The sequence below is a fragment of the Oncorhynchus clarkii genome, chromosome 11 (genome assembly GCF_045791955.1).
Source record: "Oncorhynchus clarkii lewisi isolate Uvic-CL-2024 chromosome 11, UVic_Ocla_1.0, whole genome shotgun sequence".
Classification (NCBI taxonomy): domain Eukaryota; kingdom Metazoa; phylum Chordata; class Actinopteri; order Salmoniformes; family Salmonidae; genus Oncorhynchus; species Oncorhynchus clarkii.
The window spans coordinates 21,474,441-21,493,807 of record NC_092157.1 but is presented as its reverse complement, the minus strand read 5'-3'; the positions used below and the strand labels follow the sequence as shown (position 1 = coordinate 21,493,807).

General features: G+C 42.8%; 1 protein-coding gene across 1 annotated transcript; it reads left to right on the top strand.

Moving 5' to 3' along the window:
- The first annotated feature begins 1,669 nt into the window (after nucleotides 1–1,669).
- On the top strand, nucleotides 1,670–18,983 carry LOC139420356 (SH3-domain GRB2-like endophilin B1a). The gene is made up of 9 exons (XM_071170369.1): nucleotides 1,670–1,941; nucleotides 4,379–4,520; nucleotides 7,578–7,706; nucleotides 8,804–8,937; nucleotides 9,364–9,456; nucleotides 15,758–15,847; nucleotides 16,164–16,264; nucleotides 16,430–16,655; nucleotides 16,927–18,983. The coding sequence occupies exons 1-9, from the start codon at nucleotides 1,879–1,881 to the stop codon at nucleotides 17,032–17,034; spliced, it is 1,086 nt and encodes a 361-aa protein (XP_071026470.1). The 5' UTR covers nucleotides 1,670–1,878; the 3' UTR covers nucleotides 17,035–18,983.
- The last annotated feature ends 384 nt before the right edge of the window (nucleotides 18,984–19,367 follow it).

The window sequence follows — 19,367 nt, the reverse complement described above, 5'->3', positions numbered from 1 at the left end:
CCCAGCAGGCACCACAGCAGGTAACCGGCTGTATCGGAGATAATTGTATCCAGATCTTCAAGGTGTCTTGTTTTTTATCTTCAAATCTGGTCCGTGCACTGATTCACAGAATGTCTACGTGAGAGAGAGAGAGAGAGAGAGAGAGAGAGAGAGAGAGAGAGAGAGAGAGAGAGAGAGAGAGAGAGAGAGAGAGAGAGAGAGAGAGAGAGAGAGAGAGAGAGAGAGAGAGAGAGAGAGAGAGAGAGAGATGAAGAGAAAGAGGGGGGGGCAATATCATTTATCTGGTGAATTGTGTTCAGTCAGTCAGCGCAAAGTGTTTAGATTACATCTCAAGCTCTGAGTTCCCTACAAAGTCAACTCATCTCATGTTGTAACATCTGACGGGGAGTTTCCCTTTCCTGTCTCCCTGGCGACGGAAATTCTGTAGTGATGGTCTCCAGGCTTTATCAGCTGTGTGGCAGAAGGCCTTTGCTAAGCCAGCTTGTCAGAGAGAGGAGACCCCGCCCATATATAGCAGAGGTGTGTGTGTGTGTGTGTGTGTGTGTGTGTGTGTGTGTGTGTGTGTGTGTGTGTGTGTGTGTGTGTGTGTGTGTGTGTGTGTGTGCTAGGCTTCTGATTCCACCACCAAACACTGTAAAAGATGAAAGGGGAAACAAAACAGCCGACAGACCAGACTCACACTAATGAGAAACAGATCACACGCTGCATTGCATGGCCAACGTGTCATTTTCCCCTGATAAACAAATCTGGCTCACTCTCTGCTTCACAGTGCAGGAGATTTGGGCTCCCGAGTGGCACAGTGGTCTAAGGCACTGCATCTAAGTGCTAGATGCGTCACTACAGACCCTGGTTCGATCCCAGCCGGTCGTGATTGGGAATCCCATAGGGCGGCACACAATTGGCCCAGCATCGTTTGGGCTGGGGAGGGTTTGGCCGGGTTAGGCCGTCATTGTAAATAAGAATTTGTTCTGGACTGACTTGCCTAGTTAAATAAAGCTTAAATAAAAAATACAAATTGTAGACTGATATCCTACCTACAGTAAGTGTCATTTTGAACACTATGAATGAAAGTGACCACGGCAATGTGGTTGAAGTAGTGAGCCGGTGCCGACCAACCGGCCTGGCCCCCTAAGTGTTTAGTAATGGAGTAGCCTACCATCCAGCAGCTGTACAATATGAACTAGTAAACAAGCCACTGGCACCTTTTACGTTTCACTTCAAGCGCTAGTCGTGACAGCACCAAATCTCTGACTGCTCAAATTATACTAATTATACTAACTGCTCAAATTAGTATGGCTAATGCATGTCACTGACTGTATATGAAAAAGTATGAAAATGTATGCTGGATAAGAGTGTCTTCTAAATGACTAAAATGTACATGTATACCCCATGCATTGAACATTGCCTCCACACCATCAAGACCCTCTGAACAATATTATGAAGTAAAATCAGTGCAAAAGCTTAGCCCTGAACACATGGACTGGTTTCCAAGAGGAAGAATAAGGCTAGTCCTGGACTAAAAATAACTTTCAATGTAGATGTTCCAATGAAGCATGTTTTTTAGGTTCAAGTTTAATATGGCCCACAGAAGAGTGAAGGCAACAGCTGAAATTTGAGACAAATCTGACCCCTAGTGGTGACAAAAGGTTTTGGATCAACTCTGACCACTGCCAACCCCGCCTACTCTATCTACGAATGCCACACATCGACAGTCGGAAAACTCCCTAAAACGAAACAGTCAACACTTGGCTGCTTCTTGTCAAAATCTAACCACGGGAAACGTAGCTAGCAAGGAAAATATTAATTCGTTTACCATTCCTCTGTATGGATAAGTAATTTACCAGCTTTTTGAGCACAAAGTGTAATCTATAACTAAACATGGATTTCAACGTCAAAAGGTTAGCAGCAGACGCCGGTACTTTATTCAGTCGTGCGGTTCAAGTAAGTTTACACATTTGTTATTTTCTGAATTCAGATATTTTGCGGACTTCACAATGTCGCTAGCTAACTAACAATGTTGAGAGCGAGGCATCAACTTCGGAAACTCCGCTGCTGTTTCAGGCCTGCGACTGCTGGCGATATGCTATTGCTAGGCTAGTTAGCTAGATAGTTTGGAATTTGTCATATTTGGCTAAAGATGTGTGTGTAATAATGTCAATACTTTAACATGACTTACTTTATTTGATACACTTTAACAGCCAACTAACAAATACATGTTTTGTTTGACAAAGTTTAGAATAGTAAACTCAGCACATCCGCTCTAGCTTGGAACGGGAGTAAATGAGGCAGTGATTGGGTCAACTCTGGTCCAGGGCGTTACGTGCGGCTTGAGCCCTGCATCTTTCCGTTTATCCCTCCCTATGTGGTGTGTTTTGATTTTGTAAAGTATACTTGGTCACTGAGCAAAGTAAAGGTGTTTCTAGAGTGTGGACGTATTTTTCTCTGAATGCGCTGTCCACACTCTGTTCCATGTGCATGCCTCGGAGTATAGATCAGACGCGTGCGCATACTAGTCTGGCAGAAAACAAAGTGAAAGCGTTAGTCTTTTTAAAAATATACTGTATATATATTTATTTTTTTGTTGAGAAACGACAGTTTCCACGAAGAGAGAAGCTTATCACTCCAGCAACATTTTTACTTTGGTGACTAACAAAAGTATATTGAAGCCAGTCACTAAACAAAATTGGGGGTTTTCGATGTTGGTTTCGATTATCTTTTCAACAATAACGTTAAATGCACTATGCATTATGTGGATGACTGCTTTAGCAACATAGAATAAAACAATTAATAAAATGCCCATGATGGTAGTGACTGCCCATTACTGCTTATCACTTATTAACTTCAATAAAACATTTCAGTTGTCTAATACATTTGTTTTATTTGATGACTTGAATTCCAAGTCATGATCTCATCTCTCCTAGAGCCCCACAGTGGAGGTGTCATAATACCCATAAAACCTAGCGGTCAAACAGGGAAATGCTTCCAATCATTTTTTCTACATACATTTTTCACTGAGGGAATTTTAGAAACAATTAAAATAAGGGCTGTGTCCGGGAGGTCCGTGGGGCGACGCACACTTGGCCTAGCGTCGTCTGGGTTAGGGAGGGCTTGGCCGGTAGGGATATCCTTGTCTCATCACGCACCAGCGACTACTGTGGCGTGCCGGGCGCAGTGCGTGCTAACCGAGGTTTTCACTCATCAATCTACACACAATACCCCATAATGTCAAAGCAAAAACAGATTTTTAGTAATGAAAAACTAAATTAAATCACATATACATACGTATTCAGACCCTGTACTCAGTACTTTGTTGACGCACCTTTGGCAGCGATTACAGCCTCGAGTCTTCTTTGGTATGACGCTTCAAGCTTGGCACACCTGTATTTGGGGGTTTCTCCTATTCTTCTCTGCAGATTCTTTCAAGCTCTGTCAGGTTGGATGGGGAGCGTTGCTACACAGCTATTTCCAGGTCTCTCCTGATATGTTCGATTGGTTCAAGTCTGGGCTCTGCTGCCACCACCGTGCTTCACCGTAGGGATGGTGCCAGGTTTCCTCCAGACGTGACGCTTGGCATTCAGGCCAAAGAGTTTAATCTTGGTTTCATTAGACCAGAGAATCTTGTTTCTCGTGGTCTGAGAGTCCTTTAGGTGCCTTTTGGCAAACTCCAAGCCAGTGGCCATGTGCCTTTTACTGAGGAGAGGCATCTGTCTGGCCACTCTACCATAAAGGCCTGATTGGTGGAGTGCTGCAGAGATGGTTATTCCAGCTCCACAGAGGAGCTCTGTCAGAGTGACCATTGGGTTCCCTTCTCCACCGATTCTCCCCCGATTGCTCAGATTGCTCTAGGATGAGTCTAGGTGGTTCCAAACTTCTTCCTTGTAAGAATGATGGAGGACACTGTGTTCTTGGGGACCTTCAATGCTGCAGAAGGTACCCTTCCCCAGATCTGTGCCTTGACACAATCCTGTGTCGGACAATTCCTTCGACCTCATGATTTGGTTTTTGCTCTGACATGGCCTGTCAACATGCAAAGGGTCAATCCAGATAGTCTGGGTAGCTATTTGGGTAACTGTTTAACCTACTATTTAGCAGTCTTATGGCTTGGGGGTAGAAGCTGTTCAGGGTCCTGTTGGTTCCAGACTTGGTTCATCAGTACCGCAAGAAGGCTTCAGTTGCACGTAACGTCCTGGATCAGAGCTGTGATTGGGTTAGCTAGTCAGGCAATCTAAGCCAACTTGGAAGAGGTAAATAGACAGTGCCAAGTACTTATGTCAAATAAAAGCTTCACTTTCATTGAGCTACAGGTAGCCTAGTTTGACAACCATGACCTTTGTCAGTTTGTAGCCACTAGAGACTCACCCTTTCATTTCATCTTCAGTTTACAGAGGAAAAACTTGGGCAGGCTGAGAAGACTGAGTTGGATGCTCACCTGGAGAACCTTCTGTGCAGAGCAGAATGCACCAAGCAAAACACGGAAAGAATCATGAAGCAGACAGAGGTTCTACTACAACCAAACCCAAGTAAGACTGCACTCACTGATGTCAAATCAAATTATATTTGTCACATGCGTCGAGTACAACAGGTGCAGACTTGCTGTGAAATGCTTACTTAAGAACCTTTTCCCAACAATGCTAAGTTAAAAAGTAAGAAAGAAAAGATATTAACACAATAAAATGACAATAACGAGGCTATATACAAGGAGTACCGGTACCGAATCAATGTACATGGTTACGAGGTAATGCGGCAGGTAGCCTAGTGGTTCGGGCGTTTGGCCTGTAACCGAAAGGTTGCTGGATCGAATCCAGAGCTGACAAAGTAAAAATATGGCATTCTGCCCCTGAACAAGGCAGTTAACACACTGTTCCCTGGTAGGCTGTCATTGTAAATAAGAATTTGTTCTTAACTGAGTTGTCTAGTTAAATGAAGATTACAATTTTTTTTTAAATGGAGGTAATATGTACATGCGGGTAGGGGTGAAAGTGACTAGGCAATCAGGATACGAGTGTGAGTGTGTGTATAGAGCAAGTCCAAGAATGTCAGTGCAAAAATAACATGAAAATTGTCCAGGTAGCCATTTGATTAACTTCAGCAGTCATATGGTTGCTGTGCGGTTCAGGAGCCTTTTGGTCCCAGACATGGCGCTCCATGGTTGGAGAGGTTGTTGCCCTGGCACCACACTGCCAGGTCTCTGATCTCCTCCATGTAGACTGTCTCATTGTCATTGGTGAACAAGCCTACCACCATCGTGTTGTTGGCAAACTGTAACATCAGTATCCAATGTTAGGATTTTTCACATATGAACCAACCGGAATTGAATGTCCCCTAGTTAAGTACTTAGACACCAGTCAGGGTATATTGTCTAAATGACCCCGTAGCACTCACGTCAGTAGCCGTAAAGTGCTTTTGAAAGGCTGGTCATGGCTCACATAAACGACAACAAACTGTCATGGTCCAAACCCACCAAGACAGTTGTGAAGAGGGCATGGCAATACCTTTTCCCCCTCAGGAGACTGAAAAGATTTGGCATGGGTCCCTAGATCCTCAAAGTTCTACAGCGGCACCTTCGAGAGCATCCTGACCGGTTGCATCACCACCTGGTATGGCAACTGCTCGGCAACTGACATTAAGGCACTACAGAGGGTAGTGCATATGGCCCAGTACATCACTGGGGCCAAGCTTCCTGCCATCCAGGGCCTATATACTAGGAGGTGTAAGAGGAAGCATTAAAAAAATGGCAAAGCCTCAAGTCACCCAACTCATAGACTGTTCTGACCAAAAGGCTCCTTAACAGCTTCTAACCCCAAGCCATAAGACTGCTGAACAATTAATCAAATGGCCACCCGGACTATCTACATTGACCCCCCCCCCCCCATTTACTCTGCTGCTAGTCGCTGTTTGTTATCTATGCATAGTCACTTTACCCCGACTAACCTGTACCCCCCGCACATTGACTCGGTACCTGTACCCCCTGTATATAGCCTCGTTATTTTGTTACTTTTCATAACATTTTCATCTTTAGTTTATTTAGTAACGTAACTTTATTTTTTGGTTCCGAGTTTGTAAGTAATAATTTCACGGTAAGGTCTGTTGTCTGTTGTATAAAATTTGAACCAATTTTTTTTTCATTTTTTTTTTTTTTTTTTTTTTATCACACAGAGGATATAATCTATGCAAATGATATAATATACGGATCATTTAGCACTTCAATGTGCTGTTGAGTCACGTGATCAATGGCTTTGTCCATTCATATACGGTCATTGATTCAGCCCCATAAAAAGTAACTGTTAAATGTCCTGAAATGGCATTCAAACGTTCTGAAGCATTAGATGTGGACGTTGTCATGATCCAGGAAGATGGCATGGTGTCTAATACTGTAGGTTCTATGTCTGTGTGTTGTCTTGGCTTCAGTCAGCTGTAGATTAGGACTGAGAAACAGGCCTAGATGTTCCACAAGTCTATTAGGTATGACAGTTCTATAGACACAGTGAGAGCCAAGGTATTCATGTACCTGCTGCTGCAGTAAAATTCAACTCTCGAGGGATTCAACTGATGCACAGTTAGCCTACTCTGGATGTTAACAAAGCTGAAGAGATTAGACGGTGCTGCTGTTTTACTTTAACATTATCATTTGTCTTTGAATACTAAGACAAAGGCTACTTTTTACCTACAAAAATCTAGGCTAGTGTATCCTTTGACAGATTCCAATGAAACAGGTTGTAAGAATAACGGTTGGTTTTTGGGCCTAGTTCCCCCTCAGTAAAGATGCAGTAACTGGTTAGCCACTTTCCCTTCATAGCCAATAAGCTACATTTTATCCAGCTTTTGTGCCACAATTGAACGATCATAATCCTTTACATTCTAAGCCTAGGCTACATAGGCAGCGTTTACACAGGCAGCCCAATTCTGATTTTAAAAAATTACAAATTGATTAAAACACCAATCAGATCTGAAAAAGATCTGATGTGATTGGTCAAAAAGATCTGAATGGGCTGCCTGTGTAAATGCAGCCATATTGCCAATTCATCAACGAACCACACCATGTGTACTTATGAGTATTGACTGTTAAACCACAGTTGGGTGTCTATGCGACTGCAAGCTCAGCTGTCGACCCTCTGAGTTTACACCATGGTGCTGCATAGCTCAGTCTGCTGCTAGGGCCACACACACACATCTTATCTCCAGGCACACTCACAACCAAAGCACACCTACTTCTGCTTGCTGTTAGGCATAGTTATTATGATTGTACTCAGCAGCTAGTCCTATAGTTTCTGGTTTAGTAGATAATCAGGTGGCTCCATCAAAGGTGGTTAGTTAGCCTAGTGCCAGAATTGACTTGTGTAGTCAGTGTACGGTCTTATGTAGGTCTGTGCTAGCTCAATTAGCCTACTATAAGGCTCTTTGAACCCCAGTAATGTTGTTGAAGATTTACTAGACTAGATCGCAGACTGGATTTTCCTGGATAGCCTATGTGATATCCCTGTTAACTGGCTCGGGTCATGCAGCACAAGGTTGCTCCTTAGTCTTGTTTCCTCGTGACTCTCCTTTCTCTCTAATTGAGTTTATCGTACAATTTTCAGATGTCAGAATAGAGGAATTTCTGTACGAGAAACTGGAGAAGAAAGTCCCCACGCGAATGAATAACCACGAGGTGCTTGGCCAGTCCATGATCGAGTCGGGGAGTGAGTTTGGCCCTGGAACGGCCTATGGTGAGTGAGTTGTACCTGGGGTGCATTAATAAGTGCAACTGAAAATCAAAACAGGCATTTCTTATTTGACATATGCTGGTAGTCTATTTTTTTTAGGCTGCATTTCATTCCAAAAAGCTGTTCACCTCTCCTGTCAGATCTGTCAAGGGGAGTGAACAAAGGCCGATAGGAGGGAACACTGTCATAACCCCTCCCCCAGTTAACTCAATGTCATCTCTTAGAAATGGCACTGTTGACAACTGCTCATTCTTGTGTGTATGTACTAACATGTATGTGTAACTGGTAGATGTACACACACTATGATTCCTTCGTATTATTGTTTGTCTTTTTATTTTTTTATATACAGTACCAGTCAAGAGTTTGGACACCTACTCATTCCAGGTTTTTTTAAATGTATTTTTTAAACTATTTTCTACATTGTAGAATAATAGTGAATACATCAATACTATGAAATAACACATGGAATCATGTAGTAACCAAGAAAGTGTTAAACAAATCAAAACATTTTATATTTGAGATTCTAAAAAGTAGCCACCCTTTGCATTGATGACAGTTTTGCACACTTTTGGCGTTGTGTATGATAATGTTTTAAATGTATGTAAATTGTAAAGTATTTTTGTATTTTTGGCATGCTAATTTAAAAGATTAGTCGTTATTAGCCTGGTTCTGTATGGAATGCAGGAACGTTATTGGACACAGGCCAGGCCATTATAAATTATTTTATTTAAAAAACATTGGTGTGACCTTATAATGTACTGGTGCCACCAACTGGGGGGGAAATGGTATAGAACCCTGTATAGGCTATTCCTTATCAACAATGCAGTTGCTAAAATAAAAAGAGGAATGGGCGTTTATGGATATTAATGTAGCCTGTGACTGAATCGATTTTATTGGACATATTTCAAATCCATATAGAGTTGTCTCATTCAGCTGAGCACAACATTCACATTGGCCAGGTGCCAAGGAATTCCTATGTGTTATCATTAAATAAAAGCAAAGCTGAAATGTCCAGCGTCTGTGTCCTCCTGGACGTCTCTATAGTTAAACCTTTTATTTCTACTTCCCGGTTAAACCTTGTCTACTTCCTGTCCCTACAGGAAACGCACTTATTAAATGTGGCGAGACGGAGAAGCAGATTGGAGGAGCGGAGAGAGAGTTCATCCAGAGCTCAGCCATCAACTTCCTCACACCATTCAGGAACTTTCTAGAAGGAGATTTCAAAACCATCCTGGTGAGTATCAACGGGATGATTCATTCGTTCAGCGTCCCAAATGTCACCCTAATCCTTATGTAGTACAGAACTACTTTGGTCCAGTCCCTATTCATTCCCCTGAGGGTCATGACCTTTTGGATTGAAACTAAGTGGTTGGAAGTAATTGAATCTAAAAGAGTCAAGGTCCCTTTTCTCTGCCAGTGCCCACCACGTGAAAGCTAATTGGCCTAATAGATGTAATAGTCAGTCCAGTCATATTTGTGGCATGATGTTATGTTGCTGTTTCTCTGCGGGCCCTCATACACTCTAGTCTAGTTTCATAGTCATTACTCAATGTAATGACGAGCCGCAGACAGTCCTATTAACATCAACCTTTTTGATTCCAAATGTGATAATGCAGCTGATTTGATAGTAATCTGCCGTTGTTTGTTGTGTTGTGTGCAGAAAGAACGGAAGCTTTTGCAGGTGAAGCGTTTGGATCTGGACGCGGCAAAAACCAGGCTAAAGAAAGCCAGAGTTCCTGACGCTAGAGCAGTGGTGAGTGGGCTGTTTACTGTCCCTTTAGTTTCAAAATGCGCGCGTGCGCGCAAACACACGTCTGAAGTGGGTGGTAATGTAGGACAGTGTTCATTTGTAGATAACTAAATTACTAAGAAGAACAACAAAAAACCTTGTAGAGGGAGACATTGTCGGACGAGTGAAAGTTATCTGGGCGTAGTCTGTTAAGTCTCCAGACACAAGTCACTAGACTGACCTACAACGCTGTGGCCTTGGTTACACAACATTGGCTGAATCGTTCCCCCTCCCTGACCAACACACATGGCTCGTTATGAGAAGGGCCAGTTCCTCATTTCAATTTCTCTGGAGCTCCTCTCTGGAGCTCTTCCACCATCCTATTTTCCTGTAGCACTCCTCCTCCGAACTCCCATTCTACTCCGTCCTTTCCTCTGTGTACGTCTTCCCTTTCTAGCTACATGTTCAGTCTCCTGCACGTCACATGGGTGGCTGAAGGTTGGTTGCCTTTTCATTCATGTGAATGCATGGCCTGTGTCATTGAAGCTATAGTGGAATAGTTTCTAGGCTAATGCTAACTAGCCTCTCCCCGGCCAGGTACATGCACATGCTAATTCAGGGATCATCAACTAGATTCAGCTGCGACCCCATTTATTTTCTTGAGCGGATGGTCAGGGGGGCCGGAACATAATTACAAATCATTTGTAGACTGCAAATTAACCGCGTGAAGCCCAAACAAATATATTCGACTGAAACACAATAATTTCGAACTTACCTTACATTTTCTATATGATCACATATCTCCATTATGCGTGGGAATATTTTGGAATCCTGCTCTAATAATTTACTTACAGCACTTAACCTATTATACAAGAGAACTGGATGTCACATACTGTACTACATAACCACCTGAAACAGGCGTATTCCACTATAGTATCTAAGGTCAAAGGCCGATGTAAAGTGGTGTTCCCTCATCAGATGGGGACTGTGTAGGTTGGCCATCTCTTGTGGTCCCACCCTTCACATCTAGCTAGCACTAGACCTTAGCTGTGACCTGGGTTCCCCTGTAAGCCATGTTGTTACCAGTCTGACTGATATGATCGGATGTGTCATCATGACTGACTGACTCACCGTGTCCTTCAGAGGATTGAGCTGTTGACTGTTATAACAGGCACAGCAAATTACCAAACCATGAAGGGGGACGTTGTGAAACACGTAGCAGTGATGGTTAAAAAGCATATCCTCGTTCTGGGATTGAAACAACAGCAAAGTGGTCAGTCACCCCACCAATGTGTTGGTAAAAAGATGAGGGATGGGGCTGGAGAAATGTAACCAATGCTGTACGAATCCCAGATTGCCTCTTAAGGGAACCAGCGAAACTAGTTACATTTAGCTTAGCTGTGTATCTTTGTACTGTACTGTAGGAGGCCCCAGTCAATTTGTTGGTACAGCCGTCTGCTGTTTCCCTGAAGGATGTTGACAACAGCAAGAGAAGGCCGCTTGGCGTTTGTTGAGAAACTGTCATGTGGTTGTAGTGCAGCTTGTGTATCAGTCTGTGAATACTAGTAAACTGACATGCACTATCATTTGTTGTAGTCAGACAGTTGTACTGTAAACACACACACACACACTATCAGGATAGTAGGCTGTGTTGTGTTGGCTGTGGTGTTGCAGCAGCTGTAGCTCTAATAGAATGACTCTGTCACGGTTTCACACCGCGCTAACAAACAGATGTGTCCATAGGAAGTGACCGAGGTGAGTAGAATGTTCAGCAGCCATGTTGGAACTGAGGACCGGAACACCTCCTGCTGGCGTCATGGTTAGCAGCTGTTTGTGTGTCTCTTGTGCTCTGTCTCTGTCTGTCTCTTATCTCCCTTTTGCTCTTTCTGTATCTCTCTCGACTCTGATCTTTCTCTCGCTCACTCTGTCTCTATCTCCCATCTTCTCTTTCCGTATCTCTACTCTCGGTCTCCTTCTCTCTCTGCCATGTCACTCTGTATCTCTATCTCCCATCTTCTCTTTCCATATCTCTACTCTCGGTCTCCTTCTCTCTCTGCCATCTCACTCTGTCTCTCTATCTCCCATCTTCTCTTTCCATATCTCTACTCTCGGTCTCCTTCTCTCTCTGCCATCTCGCGCTGTCTCTCTGGAATAATAGTGTAAAGCTGGAAGGAACAGAGGTGTCCAACACCATTGTCAATGTCACAGTGGCCATCAGTCAATGTTTATGGGTCTTTTTCTTCTTCATGCAACTACTAGAGTCAAATGAGTCAGAAGAATATGCCATTGTCCTCACTCTGCCTGATAACTCCTGTTCCTGAACCACAGAGCACACAGCCTACTGAAAAACAAAGGTTGTCCTGATTTCTCTTAGGGTTGAAACAAATGCCCTGAAATGTTCACAAATGTTCACAAACGGGTTCATTATGCACAATAAATTGCTTCAAAACATACCTACAGTTGAAGTCGGAAGTTTACATACACTTAGGTTGGAGTCATTAAAACTCGTTTTTCAACCACTCTACAATTGTCTTGATACAAACTATAGTTTTGGCAAGTCGGTTAGGACATCTACTTTGTGCATGACAAAAGTAATTTTTCCAACAATTGTTTACAGACAGATTATTTCACTGTATCACAATTCCAGTGGGTCAGAAGTTTACATACACTAAGTTGACTGTGCCTTTAAACAGCTTGGAAAAAGACAGATAATGATGTCATGGCTTTAGAAGCTTCTGATAGGCTAATTGACATCATTTGAGTCAATTGGAAGTGTACCTGTGGATGTATTTCAAGGCCTACCTTCAAACTCAGTACCTCTGCTTGACATTATGGGAAAATCAAAACAAATCAGCCAAGACCTCAGAAAAAACATTGTAGACCTCCACAAGTCTGGTTCATCCTTGGGAGCAATTTCCAAACGACTGACGGTACCACGTTCATCTGCGAAAACAAATGTACGCAAGTATAAACACCATGGGATCACGCAGTCGTCATACCGCTCAGGAAGGAGACTCGTTGTGTCTCCTAGAGATGAACGTAGAACAACAGCAAAGGACCTTGTGAAGATGCTGGAGGAAACGGGTACAAAAGTATCTATATCCACAGTAAAACGAGTCCTATATCGACATAACCTGAAAGGCCACTCAGCAAGGAAGAAGTCACCGCTCCAAAACCGCCATAAAAAAGCCAGACTACGGTTTGCAACTGTACATGGGGACAAATACTGTACATTCTGGAGAAATTGTCCTCTGGTATAATGAAACAAAATTAGAACTGTTTGGCCATAATGACCATGATTATGCTTGGAGGAAAAAGATAGGCTTGAAAGCCGAAGAACACCATCCCAACCGTGAAGCACGGTGATGGCAGCATCATGTTGCAGGAGGGACTGATGCACTGACTGATGCTCTTCACAAAATAGATGGCATCATGAGGAGGAAAATTATGTGGATATATTGAAGCAACATCAAGTCAGGAAGTTAAAGCTTGGTCACAAATGGGTCTTCTAAATGGACAATGGCCCCAAGCATACTTCCAAAGTTTTGGCAAAATGGCTTAACTTCTTATGGCTATAGGCAGTATTGAGTAGCTTGGATGAATAAGGTGCCCAGAGTAAACTACCTGCTACTCAGTCCCAGAAGCCAAGATATGCATAATATTAGTATATTTGGATAGAAAACACTGATGTTTCTAAAACTGTTTGATTGATGTCTGTGAGTATAACAGAACTCATATGGCAGGCAAAGACCTGAGAAAAAATCCAATCCGGAAGTGGGAAATCTGAGGTTTGTAGGTTTTCAACTCATTGCCTATCAAAGATAGTGGGATATTGGCTTCCATCTAGGCTTCCACTAGAAGTCAACAGTCTTTAGAACCTTGTTTGATGCTTCTACTGTGACGTGGGGCGAATGAGAGGGGAATGAGTCAGAGGTCTGCTAGAGAGCCACGAGCTGGCCGCGCTCGTTCACGTGAGCGAGCTCTTGTTCCATTGCATTTCTACAGACAAAGGAATTCTCCGGTTGGAACATTATTGAAGACTTATGTTAAAAACATCCTAAAGATTGATTCTATACATCGTTTGCCATGTTTCTACGGACTGTAACGGAACTTTGACTTTGTCTGCTCCTAGTGATCGCGCGTCATGAATTTGGATTTGTGAACTGAACGTGCAAACAAAAGGAGGTATTTGGACAAATGATGGACATTATTGAACAAAACAAACATTTATTATGGAACTGGGATTCCTGGTAGTGGCGGATATCTGTTGGTGTTGTTTTGGTCTCTGAGAGCCGTGCTCAGATTATAGCATGGTGTGAAATCTGACACAGCGGTTGCATTAAGGAGAAGTGTATCTATAATTCCGTGCATAATAGTTGTATCTTTTATCAATGTTTATTATGAGTATTTCTGTAAATTGATGTGGCTCTCTGCAAAATCACCGGATGTTTTGGAACTACTGAACGTAACACGCCAATGTAAACTGAGATTTTTTTAATATAAATATGAACCTTATCAAACAAAACATGTATTGTGTAACATTAAGTCCTATGAGTGTCATCTGATGAAGATCATCAAAGGTTAATGATTAATTTGATCTATATTTCTGCTTTTTGTGACTTTTTCTGTGACTTGGCTCTGACCTAACATAATCGTTTGGTTTGCTTTCGCTGTAAAGCCTTTTTGAAATCGGACACTGTGGTGGGATTAACAAGAAGTGTATCTTTAAAATGGTGTAAAATTCTTGTATGTTTGAGGAATGTTAATTATGGGATTTCTGTTGTTATGAATTTGGCACCCTGCACTTTCACTGGCTGTTGTCATATCGATCTCAGCCCAAAGAGGTTTTCAAGGACAACAAAGTCAAGGTATTGGAGTGGCAATCACAAAGCCCTGACCTCAATTCTACAGAAAATGTGTGGGCAGAACTGAAAAGGCGTGTGTGAGCAAGGAGGCCTACAAACCTGACTCCGTTACACCAGCTCTGTCAGGAGGAATGGGCCAAAATTCACCCAATATATTGTGGGAAGCTTGTGGAAGGCTACCCGAAGCGTTTGACCCAAGTTAAACAATTTAAAGGCAATGCTACCAAATACTAATTGAGTGTACAGTCGTGGCCAAAAGTTTTGAATGACACAAATATTAATTTTCGCAAAGTTTACTGCTTCAGTGTCTTTAGATATTTTTGTCAGATGTTACTATGGAATACTGAAGTATAATTACAAGCATTTCACAAGTGTAAAACGCTTTTATTGACAATTACATGAAGTTGATGCAAGGAGTCAATATTTGCACTGTTGACCCTTCTTTTTCAAGACCTCTGCAATCCGACCTGGCATGCTGTCAATTAACTTCTGGGCCACATCCCGACTCATGGCAGCCCATTCTTACATCATCAATGGTTGGAGTTTGTCAGAATTTGTGGGGTTTTGTTTGTCTACCCGCTTCTTGAGGATTGACCACAAGTTCAATGGGATTAAGGTCTGGGGAGTGTCCTGGCCATGGACCCAAAGTATCAATGTTTTGTTCCCCGAGCCACTTTATCACTTTTGCCTTATGGCAAGGTGCTCCATCATGCTGAAAAAGGCATTGTTCGTCACCAAACTGTTCCTGGATGTTTGGAAGAAGTTGCTTTCGGGGGATGTGTTGGTACCATTCCTTATTCATGGCTGTGTTCTTAGGCAAAATTGTGAGTGAGCCCACTCCCTTGGCTGAGAAGCAACCCCACACATGAATGGTCTCAGGATGCTTTACTGTTGGCATGACACAGGACTGATGGTAGCGCTCACCTTGTCTTCTCCGGACAAGCTTTTTTTCAGATGCCCCAAACAATCGGGAATTGGGATTTTTTTTTTGGGGGGGGGGGGGGTTCAGTTCATTTGCATGGCAAAGAGACTTTGCAATTAATTTGATCACTCTTCATAACATTCTGGAGTATATACAAATTGCCATCATACAAACTGAGGCAGCAGACTTTGTGAATATTAATATTTGTGTCATTCTCAACTTGTGGCCACGACTGTATGTAAACTTCTGACCCACTAGGAATGTGATTAAATAAATAAAAGCTGAAATAAATCACTCTCTACTATTTTTGACATTTCACATTCTTAAAATAAAGTGGTGATCCTAACTGACCTAAGGCAGGGAATTTTTACTTGGATTCAATGTGTGTGAAACTGAGTTTAAATGTATTTGGCTAAGGTGTATGTTAACTTCTGACTTCGACTGTATATTAAGCTGGTTTACCATATTTTCATCCCTGAAAAGTGTTGTTTCTGTGCATCTGTGATGACTGTATGTTGTGTTCCCCCCTCCCCACCAGGCAGAGCAGGACCTAAGGATGACCCAGAGTGAGTTTGATCGACAGGCTGAGATCACCAGGCTGCTCCTGGAGGGGGTCAGCAGCACCCATGTACGTACCCTGACCTCTGACCCCACGACTCGCATGACCTCGATCAGCATTTGTCTGAAATGGCCCCCTTTTTTTTATAGTGCACTACTTTTGACCAGATCCTAGTGGAATAGGGTGCCCTGCCTGTCCCTACCCACCACAACCCTCCATGACGCCAGCATGACCTAGACTCTGTCTAACCCAAAGGGTCTATTACTGTACCAGCGTGCATCTTTGGTTTAATTCATAAATACCTGTTTGTAGAGGAGTTTTCCTGTTAGTAGACATGCCTCTCTTTCTCCCCTTATCCCCAATCCTTGTACTATCTTTACAATAGGCACACCACCTCCGCTGTCTGACTGACTTTGTGGAGGCCCAGACTACATACTATGCCCAGTCTTACCAGTACATGGTTGACCTCCAGAAGCAACTGGGGAGGTATGTTTACCTACTCTGACAACTCACCTCCATCTAAGCGTGTGAGGCTTATTCTACTACAGTTTTGTTGGCACAGCATGACATCTATTTGTAAAGTGTGAGGATCTGCTCTTAAATGTGGTTAGCCTTCCTTTTTTTTTACCAGTGGTGGTCTTCTCTCCCCAGCTTCCCATCTACGTTCTCCTCCAACAACAACCAGTCGTCTAGTTCCGGTGGGGCCAGTATCTCAGTACCCACCATCCCCTTGTCTGCCTCCATGCTCAGCCCCTCTCCCGGCCTGGGCTTGTCAGGCTTCCATGAGCTCCGGAACTCCAGCGGCAGCCGTAAAGCCCGCGTTCTCTATGACTACGATGCTGCTGGCAGCAGTGAACTCTCCCTGCTCGCTGATGAGGTAACATGGGACTGGGGTTGAGCACTTCTCAAAGCTTTAATGGGCTCTGGTTTTGGGCATGCTCTTCCGTCTCTCTAGTTTTTCTTGCCCGCTCTTTGCCTTTTAGCTTCTCTTCCCCCATCTTTCCTTCTTTCCTTCCCACCGTATCTCTTCATCTTTTTCTTTCTCTTTCCCTCTTGTTTGTTCCGACAGCAACATCTGAGGTTCTTGCTGATGAGATTTGTTTATTGCATGACTGAGAAGGGGTGTGTAATGTCTTGTTTACTTCCAGGTCATCATGGTGAGCAGTGTCCCAGGCATGGACTCTGATTGGCTGATGGGTGAGCGGGGTACCCAGAAGGGTAAAGTGCCCATCACCTATCTGGAGCTGTTGAACTGATCAGAGCGGAGTGATGCCTGTATGTGGAGAGACTCAAGAGAGTCCAGACGGCTGGGCCCGTATACATAATGCATCTCAGAGTAGGTCCTAGGATCAGTTTTACAGTTTAGATTATAACTATATGGACAGGCGGGATCTGATTACCTGATCCTAGTTCAGCAGTCATACTCTGAGACGCTTTGTTGATACAGGCACCAGGATCCAGAGGAAAGCAACAAGCAAGCCCAGTGTAGTAGAGCAAGGTTTCCCTATTTATACTGTCTACCACGGGATATGGTCTGCTCCATGCTAATTCTGTCAATTCATCAGGAGAATTGTAAGTCGATGGAAAACAGTGACAATGACATTGTGAACTGAAATTCGTCAAAGGAATTGGATGGATTGAATTGGAACTGACCCTATCCCTGCCGTGCCATGTATGCAACTATGTTTATACAAGCCGCTTCAATGTTTTTCGCTCAATGCAATCTTAATTCAATATGTGCCAGACTTTCTCCACAACCTTCCATTTGTACAACCAAACCTTTTGTTTAAAATACAATTCAGATGTTGATCTTAAAGTGCTTTTTGATGTGATTTTTTTTCTTTTTCTACTCACTGCCAATTATAGTCCAGTTTGTAATATGGTTGAAATGCTAGGCATGTCTTTTTTTTGGATTGTCAACAAGACAAAAAAGCACTTTAATTTGCATAGGACGACTTAAAAATAAACCAATCTTAACTTTTAAGTATTATTTTGTAGATCATAATCAGGGGCGGCAGGTAGCCTAGTGGTTAGAACGTTGGGCCAGTAACCGAAAGGTTGCTAGATTGAATCCCAGAGCTGACAAGGTAAAAATCTGTCGTTCTGCCCCTGAACAAGGCAGTTAACCCACTGTTCCTAGGCTGTCATTGTAAATAATAATTTGTTCTTAACTGACTTGCCTAGTTAAATAAAGGTTAAATAAAAATAAATATTAGCTACTGGTTGCCTTTTGACAATTGCACAGTGCCTTTTGTGGAACCTTAACCATGACAACGGTCCAGGAAAATTCCATTAGATTAGAATGCAGTTAGAATGGGTAAGGTCTTACTGTAAGTTACATTAAGGATTGTCTGGCACGGCTAGAGACATGTGCCTCTGATTTACGTTCTCAATCTGACGGAGGTGTCTGGAGAGATGTATCTCTGATGTAAGGGTGGGTTAAACATTAGTTAACCCTGTTAAGACCCTGTTTATATATATGCCATAACTGTAGCTACCCAGTAAAGTATTTGTTAATAAGAAATCATTTCAAATAATCTTTCTTAATATTGACTCCTAATCTATATTTTATTTACATTGTCTAAGAATTAGGGACCAACATTTTCACCGTCGGCAACATCATTTTAGGAAAGCATATTTTGACTTGAGGTAAGCCTTTTTATTTCATTCAGTAGTAGCAACTCTCAAGCAGCTTCAGGTATTCTCTTACTGCTTCTGATTTGATTATACAATATGGTTAAATAGTCCGTTTTAATATGGGCTGTCCTCAGTGCTCAGCGGTGTGTGGCTAGGCTTTATGTTTACTTTGATGGGCAACAGTGCCTTAATGGAAAGCAAGAGGTGGTCTTCATTTTTTCAGTACTAACATGTAGTGTGTAACCAAGCAGACCCCCCCCCCCCCCCCTCCCCCATGCGAGCACACACACCAATGGAGGCTGCTGAGGGGAGAATGACTCTTAATAATGGCCGGAAGGGAGCAAATGGAATGGCATCAAACACACAGAAACCATGTGTTTGATACGATTCCGCTCCAGCTATCACCACAAACCCGTCCTCCCCAATTAAGGTGCCAACAACCCCAAACACACTAGTTCATTGGGGGGGTTAAATTATATAATGGCTTATTGCTGCTCTTTAAAAAAAAACTGTAATCATAGAATTGTAAAGAACGTATGCAGTTTGGTATTAAAGTAATAACGTATTGCTTGACCGTCTCTTGTTTTTCTTCATATTAACATGCAGTATGTCACAGTCATTTATTCCTTTTTGTAACCACTAGAGGACAGGCTTGTGACTGCTCTGTGAGGACCAAGAGTCAATCCCAATTGTGATCCTCATGTCCTCTCCTTGCCTCTTCAAAACGCACTGGAGGAGAAGGTTAGAGGTTCCTCCCCTCAGGCCTTCTCCGATGCTCTTGGAGAAGGAAGCGAGGAGATGGGACACGGAGTCAAGGAAATTCAAATGAGACTCATAACAAAACTGTCAAGAACTTGTTCTCCATGGATATTCATTAGCATTCTGCACAACTTATTACAAAGCATCCAACTGGACACAAAATAAACAGGGACAAATTATCCTCTGTCCCAGT

Bases quoted from the DNA above. Each gene is read 5' to 3' on its own strand.
- LOC139420356 (XM_071170369.1), top strand. From the start codon at position 1,879: ATGGATTTCAACGTCAAAAGGTTAGCAGCAGACGCCGGTACTTTATTC. The intron at 4,521-7,577 runs GTAAGACTGCAC...TACAATTTTCAG, and splicing joins TCTACTACAACCAAACCCAA to ATGTCAGAATAGAGGAATTT. The intron at 8,938-9,363 runs GTGAGTATCAAC...TGTTGTGTGCAG, and splicing joins GAGATTTCAAAACCATCCTG to AAAGAACGGAAGCTTTTGCA.